The sequence below is a fragment of the Metopolophium dirhodum genome, chromosome 2, assembly GCF_019925205.1.
Source record: "Metopolophium dirhodum isolate CAU chromosome 2, ASM1992520v1, whole genome shotgun sequence".
Taxonomy (NCBI): domain Eukaryota; kingdom Metazoa; phylum Arthropoda; class Insecta; order Hemiptera; family Aphididae; genus Metopolophium; species Metopolophium dirhodum.
Window position 1 is genome coordinate 27,960,273 of NC_083561.1, and position 9,711 is coordinate 27,969,983.

The following is a 9,711-nucleotide window of genomic DNA, read 5'->3' on the forward strand; positions in this document are numbered from 1 at the left end:
TTAATTTCAGCCAATGATGTTTCTAAAACAGTTTTAATTGTATATATGCCACAAAACTACAAAAGTGTATATATAAGCTGTTTGAAAAAGGTTATTATGGAATTCGGGCTATTATAATATAACTAATAGGTATCATCTTATTATATAAAGTGCAACATTTTAACTTCGGTTTTTTTTTCAAAATTGAGTGTCTGCGACCTTCATGGTTTTGGCGTATTTTTTTTAAAGCACGGTAAACGTGTTTATCGATAGAATTTCACAACTGGTGCAGGCACATCTCATAGTATACAAACCCCAGATCAAGGTGATTCAGTTACACTATACGCATGCCGTATGGACAAATTATTTCGCAGTTACCTACTTGTTGCATTTTACCGTTTTTGTATACCACGATGAATAGATGTGGGTACAAAAAATAATATGCTAAATACAAAAATTAAAACAATACGTATATATATCATACCATTTTATTCTTTTTTATTTCATACTTTAAATAAACATATTGAACTAGCACGAATACATACAATATGTTAATACATTATTTGTTCAGTCTTGGATAGTACATTCAATCTACTAAAATTAACGTAAAAAAAATGTTGATTTACAAATCAATCCCATGGGTTTTACCATATTATGTACTTTTTATTTGTGTAACAATCAATCACAAATCATAAATAATTAAATATATATCTTAATAACAAAAATATAAAACACACATCAACTTAAATTAAACGAACGTCTAATTGAAGCACATTGAGACGATGAACCAGCAGATCCGTATAAATACTATTGCCATAATTGTTTTTAATAGTAAGTGTGCTTTGCGTAATCTAAAAACAAAACACAAACCATAAAAATATTTATTGATATTTTATTAAGAATCAAACTAAGAAATATATTTCGGTAATACCTATGTATATTATGCTACATAAATAAAGTAGGTATAAACTGTGGATAAGGTTACTAAGTTGTTGACATTTCTAATGCAAGTTCTAATAAAATCTTCCTATTTTATAGAATAATAATGTCATAGATAAAAGATAAGTGTTTTTGCTATTAAAATATTTTACTAATGATCAAAGATTTAGTACGAACACAGTAAAAACAGAAATAACCGAATAAACAATAACTGATTAGCTACTTTAAGTTCTAGGCAATTGATGTTTCATTCATAAGTCACACAGTAATTATTGCCAATTGGTCAAAAAGTATAGTTTTAGGTAATAGGTAGGTACTTAAGTACTACTGTAATTACTATACAATTTAAAAACATTAAAGATTTACGCGTTACGACTTAATTTGTTTAAGAATTAACTTCAGTAAAAATTGCCGCATCATTCAAGATAAACGTATTTATAAACATATTTTAGGTATACAATTTTTATTATTTGATCAGCGCAATAATTTATTATTAGAATAATTACCATATAAATCAACTTACTTTTCCCATTTGATTCTTGCATTTTTGATTGTATGTATGTCATCTTTCACCAAGTACAAACGCAGACCGATAGCACAAGCTCGAGCGTAATAGTCCCAAGACATTTCTTTTATGTCGAAAAAGAATATCTTTTTGTCCAATTCTGACATTTCCTTCCACAATGTACTGGTGTTATTGTCATTGAATTCCCATTGATTATTTGCAAAGAAGGATAGTGCTGCGTTGGCTTTTTTCATTTTTTTATAGATGTTAGTAAGCCTGTAAATATAAGTTAAACACATTATAATATAATCAATGATATGTGAATATTTTCAACAAACGAATTTTGTTTTATTCTTACATTGGCTTCCTGCCGGTTATTTGGCACAAAAAGTCCAAAAAGTAACCGGGTATCGTGTGAAATAATAAGAACAATAAAGAATATAGATATGGATTGTTGGTGGGCATAAACGAGTAGTACCAAACTGCATTGATGGTAGGCCAGCTAGGAAGTCCGTATTTCTTGATGACGTCGAAGAAATTTTCTAAGCTAATTGGATTCTGCTTAGAGCTGACGTAATTAAAAATAGGTGGATTTGATTCACTTAAAAAAAAAAAAATATATTAAAAAATAAATTGATTTAATTTGCAAAATAAAATAAAGATTCGTTTGACCTTCAACCACACGTGAATAAAAAAATTATGCATTTTCAAAAAGCTCAAAACTCAACCAAATATAAATTCGATTATTTCCATTGCATTAATTTATTGCAAGTGTCTACAGTCTACATCACTAACCAAATAATCTTTTTCATACATTTTACTTTGGCTATTAGGATAAGAATTCATTTTTGTACGGGTATTGATTGGTGACGATATCAAATCTTATTTTCAAGTATGATAGACAAAATATTATTAAATACTATATTTTAAGTAAATAAAGAGTATAATAATTAAGTCTTGGTTGTCAGTCAATGCTAAGTGCTGACAGCATCCTTCGCTATACGATATTTATTGGGAACTTACATTGTTGGTATATTTTGGCCGACTTTATAAGCCGAGCATATCAGTGCATTAACAACCAAGTCTACTGGAACTAAGTCGACGACCTTGGTAACATCACAGTGATGTGTGTGAAGCACTCCGGCACCGACTCCCACAATCATACCAATGGGACCATAAACGTTATCGATCCAACCACGAACAGGTTCATTATATGTCGAAATAACTGCAATAAAGTAATAATGTTTGAAGTATAAAATTTGTAAAAACAAAATATATAATAATTACAAATTGTTAGTACACAATACTAACCGACTGATGGTCTGAATATGCCAAGTGGTAGCCCGACAGCCTCGTGTTTGGCTAAATCCTCGGCTAAAGCTTTCGTGAACGTGTACGTGTTTGGCCAACCAGCAGTCAAGCTAAAAATGTAAACATTTTTATTAAAAAAATTCAAATTTTAAACAGTGTACTGTTGTGTAAAACTAATAATAGTTTACGTACCTGGGTGTGATATCTTCTAACTTTTTATCGTTGTTGGCCGTAGTCACCAATGATATCACTCCATTGTAACTATACGGAGCTTCGTAAAATTTTTCTTCGATTTTACTATGCACGCAATTGGCATACGCAGTCGACACGTACATACAAGCCTGTAAACAAATTTATTTAAATTCAAAAAATTAAATTGATTGCATTTTAATTTTAATATATTAAGTTAAAACAAATTAATATTTTAACGGTTAAAACATTATAATATTAGAATAAGTAGGTGCCTAAAACCTATCAGTAAATTACAATATCAAGCCTCGTTGTTAAATATAACGAGAATATTACTATATTAGATATATATACATGGTATGTAATATTGTTAACAAGTAAATATCGGCATATAGAATAATAATAAGTGTAATTTAAAACATTTTTTTTTTATACAAACAATAATGAATTCTGAGAAAATAGAGATGCATAATAAATGATTAGTAAAATAATTAATAAATTGCGGTCTCGAAGCATAAATAGAATATAGATCGATAATAACAGTAATAATAGACAATGAATATTGTATTTAGTTACACTTGAAATCTTGAATGCATATTAAACTGCAATAATGTATTCACACATTGACATTTGAAAATATCAATAGGTGCCTACACACACTTTTGCACTCGTTTTTAGTATATAACTAGTACGTATGTACAACTATATTATAATATTTTTAACAAGTGACGTGTTTTTTTTTTTTTAATAAATATGCACAATATAGTCATATTTACAACAGGTACACGTCTTGATAAAATTACCAGTTTAAATAAAAATCTGGTAACATAAATTCATAGAGCAGGAACTAAAACCAGTCTCGATCATGCGGTGTATTACATTTTTCTAAGAGGTAAAAACTGCCTACGATATGGTACAACTTGCTATTCAGTGTCACAGCACGGCCTTCGGTGCAAAACATGACTGTACAACTAGATTTTGAAGTTGACCCTCCGAACAAGTTACATTTTTTATGGATATTCGTTCACGTACAAGTGCATTTTAGTAGATAAAACGAATAATCGCATAATCAAAAATGGTAAGAAATAACATATATATATTTTGAGCTATATATTATAGGTATACCTAATACTAAATTTTAACGCAAATACCCTATAGAGAAATTTGTTCCGACGCGTCACGTTAGGTACAGTCAAAATAATATGTTCACTACTTAATTGGGGTTGGGCTGCATATTGCGTATGAAATATATGGGTAGAGTCTATGCTCTGCAGCGTTCTTCACTTAGTTACATGATCGTCATCGTTAGGTACGTAATTGCACGAAAGTAGTTTTGGGTGTATTGTGAGGGTATTTTTAAGACCTGACTCGTTTACGAGGTTGAGTACCTTGAAGGCTCGAAATAAATTATTGACTATTGTTCGTACAATAAGTAAAATAAGTAAATTTGATAACTAATATAAGGTACATAACATGAAATGGCATGAGGAGGGAGGCCCACCAGTCTCTAACTTGAGGTAATATTAATTACATGACGTAAAAGTGCACGGTTCTGAAAATTGGCATTTGAAGGTGTCCGAGATGGTGAGTTTAGTAAAACATGAGGTAGTCAATAGATGGCAGTTTAAAAAATGTATAAATCACGGGCCGAGTATATCAACAGCCAAAACCTCTCGGTGCGTCACCTGCACGTTCCAATTACAACGAACCGTCGCGTCATTGTACAATATTTTTTTGCTTTTTTTAACATCCCGTAACTCGCCATTTATGCATTGTATTTTAATGATATTGACCCCTTTGAGCGTCTGAATAATAATGTCGTCTAATACGTTTTTAATTATTAACAAGTGTTCAAATTATTGTTACCTTAAGATTAGTCATTTCTTTAGCCAGGTTGATGATTTCCCTTGTACCAAGAACATTGATGTTGATCGCGGTGCGTATGTGTTCGTCGAACCTGATCGTAGCTGCTGCGTGGAATACGATATTAACATTTTCAGCCAATGTCTGTCTGTCACGGGGAGATATGCCTAATCCTGGCAAAGATGCATCGCCAGCGATCGCAGATATCTTGTGATAGAACTTCGGCCTCTCGTGTTTCAATCGCATGAATAACTAAAGTATCAACACGAAAACAATATGGTTTAAAATAAAATGTACAGTATAGTTACTTTTGTTTCCAAATGTATTAAGTAGATTATCGATAAAACAAGTTTTAGTGATTTACGAATACACTTTACACTGCTAAAAGTGATTATTTATAATATGTTATTAACATATTATTATTGTGACGACATATTTTCTTGTAATCATTAAAGTGCAATAATATTTAATATAATATATGAACGAAACAATAAGAGTCATCCGATGAATTATTAATTATTAATTTTGTCGTTTCTACATGAAAAAAATAAAATTAAACTACTGCGACATCGATGTGTGTGTACAATAATAACGAAATATCAGTGACCCCGTTAGAAAAAAATCTATATGCATTGTAAGTGCTCACTTCTTTGAGTCACGTATTTTATTACAACTGATGTATCCATAAATAATATTATGGTATGTTAATATCATAAAATGTGTCTGCAGTATATTTCGAAAAATAAAATAAAATGTTTAAAATATAGTTCTTAGCCATTTTGATGACAGCATGCGTCGTTTTTTTTCAAAATAACAATTTAACATTTTCTGAAAATTAATACAAGAAGTGCCTAAATGTCTTGCAATGTATTGCTAATTTCACAATGGATAGCTCAACATTTGTTACCTAACAAAAGAGTTGTGTTTTAGCACGGATAAAGTTGGTTTTTACTAACCATCAAACACCTTGAAATAAAGTACCTATTTTTCCTTTGATTCATAAGCTCTTTACTATCAGAAGTCTCAAGGAAGTTAGTACCTAAAACAAAACCAGTCTGTCTCTGTAATTTACGGAAACAACTGTTTTATGGTGTTTACAAAGAAAAAACTAGTTTATATAAATGTTTAATGTCCTAAATAGTGTAAATTCTTCGTTTTTAAAATCACATTAGTACTTCCTATTTGAACGTAATCCCTTAAATTGTAGTAAACATAAAATTAATATACACTTACACATATTTTTAAAAATACAATTTTTCAACAATATGAACTTGAATATCAATGCTTATAACAAGCATTTGTAGAAAATTAAAATTATTTTTTTAATTCATTCTAACATAAATTAGTACCTAATTTCCATTGGATGAGATACACTTTCTTGTTTAAAAAAAAGTGTGACCATAAACTTTTTTTTTGTAACTTGTCAAATAGATACCTGTTATAAATTCATATAATCATTTATTTTAATTAAACAGACATAACCATATTATATATGCAAATTTAGTTATTGTTTCTTACCGAAAACTATTATGTATCATCAAACGTATATTGATATTTACATTACTCTTAATTTACTATACTAAAGGTATCTATTATTTATTCAATAAAACACTTATTACAATAATAAATGTAGACGCACGGTGATTAGAATATAATAGATGTTTCGACAATTTATTTTCTATGATCGTTTAATGTTTCATTTTTAGGGTTTATTATATTAATTGTTAAACTCGAGTTTTGAGTTTAAAAAGTAATATTCAATTTCGAATTAATTATTTGTATCATCTATATAGTTAGTATTATTATTCATAACGGTTATAAATTTACTAATCCGGTTGTCGATACCTACATATATTTTTAAAATTTTTAATATAGATATAATTAATATAATTAATATTTTGTACTATTCATACTTAGTGTTTAAATATTTTAAGTTTCATAATTTAAAATTAACCCCAGTAACTATGCTCGATTAATCTAAAAAGGTATTTTTAATTAAAAACGTGATCAACAAAATGGTCTTACCCTATCTTCAAATATGGCATCGATACGTTCATTAACATCCTTGCCTTTCTTATTCCTAATCAACAAATAGATATGCTTGAGATTCGGGCAGGATCTACTGAGCTTTTCGATGAGCATCTTTCCCATAAATCCAGTGCCACCGGTGATGAAAATAGAGGCATCTCTATAGAACTCCTGCACGTCTGATCTCGGCAGCTTATCGGTTTCCTCTAAGGTCGAAGGATTGTCAAAACTCAGTTCGCCTACCAGTTCCAACGGGTTCAACGGAAAATCATCTGTCACAATGTCCTTTATAATTTCGTCATAAGATTTTTTGGATTTCTTGAATTCGTTTTTTCGATGTAGATCTAACGCCATTTTTTCTGTATGGGTATAAGCAAATTTGGTTTTTTTTTTTAATATTATGATGATTAAGTGATTTCACGTTTTCATCCAACTCTAACAGTATGTTAATAAAATGTTCTTAAACGATTCACTAAAAAAATTTAAGTAACCGAACTTTGAGTAAAAAAAATTTTTATAATAAAAAAAAACTCAACTACGATATACTCGCGATAAAAAAAAAATATCACACTGCACAACCGTAAAGGTCTGAGCACTTGTGTATACTTTCGACTACGAGTTACGTCTGAAAACAATTCTCGCGTGCTCGTCTACATATTATTTATTTTTGGCCTTGAGTTCCGCGCCAATGTTCTTATTGGAGATCGTTGGCCGTGGGACGACTTCCTAATCCTAACATTCATTACAACTGGCTTACTCGGCCAAGGTAATGTTAAGTATGATTTCGGATATTTTTTTCCGAGATCACAAACGCAAAACCGACCATTAATACACTGCAGTGGTAGGTGGGTGTGTTATTGTCACTTATCAATATTTGTCATGATTATTTTTATACCACAGTTCACTTTATATACGCAGTTAACAATTATTTAAGTAATTTTTCAAAATCAAATAAAAAATAATAACCTACATAGATTAATTAATGATAAATATTAAATAAACAACACATTTTGATTTCTTTCATCATTTGAATAGGTACATATATTATATATAAATATATATATAATTCATATAAATAAATAGAAATTATTTTTAGTAAATGCAATATAACAAAATAAATATATACCTATATAATATTTATAATTATAATTTCCTAATTTGTATAGTTGAGATAAATACTGAAAACGATGGACTTATACTTTACTTATGTGCTTTGAATTATATTACAAAATCCAAATTCGTATTTTCAGTTCCTATACATATACTTCTAATTTGTTTTTCGATGAAAAATATCTTACACAAAAATTTAAATCATCAAAATAAATAAATGCATAATGACTGACTAAAGATTATCGACCAAATTTTAAAAATTCGAAATTTGAAATTAAATAAGTCGGGGAAGTCGCTCTGCTGTAACGCTCTGATGACTGTCTACATTGAATAGGTCATTGCAACGGATGTGTTCAATTTGAATTCGATTATAAATTATGTTTTCGAAAAACTATTCTAAGAGTCAGCAGTGTCAGACTCATAATTAATCATTTTATATATAATTTATTTATTTTTCTACTAATTATACAAAAGGTTAGGTACTTAAAGTACAATATTGCAAAATCGTATATAATATAATATATTATACTAAACTTAAATTTTTATTGTTGTTTACAATATGTTATTTTCTAAATTTATTGTACCCCACTATTTGTTGTATTAAAATAGCTGTATGGCGTTATTTTGAATAAATATGAAATATTATTGTTATACATTTTTAACTTATAAGTCAATACCAAAGTAGGTACTGTAAAATTGTATGAATAAGTTCATGGTTACCTATACGATAATATTTTTTATAATCAGAACAAAATAACTAATATAGTTTTTTTTTTCATACAAATATTTTAACTTCAAATAATTTTCAAAAAAAATTGTTCTCAGATATTTTTAAATTATTAGATTTCAATTAGAATTAATAATCTTGTACTAAATTATCAAGCCTAAGCTATAACTACAAAATAGTTTGGACGTTTCAATATAATGATCTACACTCTAAAGTGTTTTAATATTCAACGTAATTATAAATTATAATGTAAACAATTGTAACCCCAGTGGCCCAGTTAATAACTAAGTAGTTGATGCAATAAAAATAAACACAAGATTTTTCCTCTACAAGGAAAATCTATGTATCATAAATATGTTAATAAGTAACCTCGACAAAGAAAACCTCATAAGAAATTGGTCAAAAACAAAAAACATGTACTCGCCACAAAAACATATTATTTGTGTAAATTAAAGGTCTTTTAATTGTAAATAAATATAATGTTATTTTAGTACATAATCTGTGATGGAAAGACCATTAAATCAATGGAACAAAATAGAGGGAAAAAAGACAATCATAAATCTTCTCATTAATAAAACTTCAACAAAAATACGGATTTAATTTAATTTTATTTTCTTTGTTACATCCTATAAATTTCAGAATTATTAACTTTTCTATTAAATATTATTAATTTATTTATATATACCTATTATAAAAAACAAACTGTGGCAAAGGAGTGCAAAGTTGCATAATAAATTACTTTGCAAGTATTTAAGCAGTGCTAAATTTATTATGCCATAGAGAGTGTGAACAAATTAAGTTTTGTCTCGAAATAAGTTGTGTACAATAAATACTCCAAAATTGCATGAATGCTTAAAATAAATGATTTTAGAAACTTTCCAGTAGTTAAGCAAAAAAATTGCAAATACCTTTGACAAGTTGAATTAAAATCAAATAGGTATGTGATAAATAAAAACATCTCAAGTTGTATTTTCCAGTGAAAATACATCAAACCATGAATTTGAATATTTAGAATTCGCAATATAAAATACATTTTTGAAAACATTCACTCAGTCTTAAA

At 28.4% G+C, this 9,711-nt stretch overlaps 1 protein-coding gene across 1 annotated transcript; it reads right to left on the bottom strand.

Moving 5' to 3' along the window:
• Positions 1-449: 449 nt before the first annotated feature.
• Positions 450-7,446, bottom strand: LOC132939181 (fatty acyl-CoA reductase wat-like). Its single transcript, XM_061006230.1, has 8 exons — positions 6,812-7,446; positions 4,790-5,038; positions 2,927-3,075; positions 2,735-2,844; positions 2,447-2,648; positions 1,782-2,024; positions 1,442-1,699; positions 450-830 (listed from the first exon to the last, which is right to left on the bottom strand). The coding sequence occupies exons 1-8, from the start codon at positions 7,166-7,168 to the stop codon at positions 740-742; spliced, it is 1,659 nt and encodes a 552-aa protein (XP_060862213.1). The 5' UTR covers positions 7,169-7,446; the 3' UTR covers positions 450-739.
• Between the last annotated feature and the right edge of the window lie 2,265 nt (positions 7,447-9,711).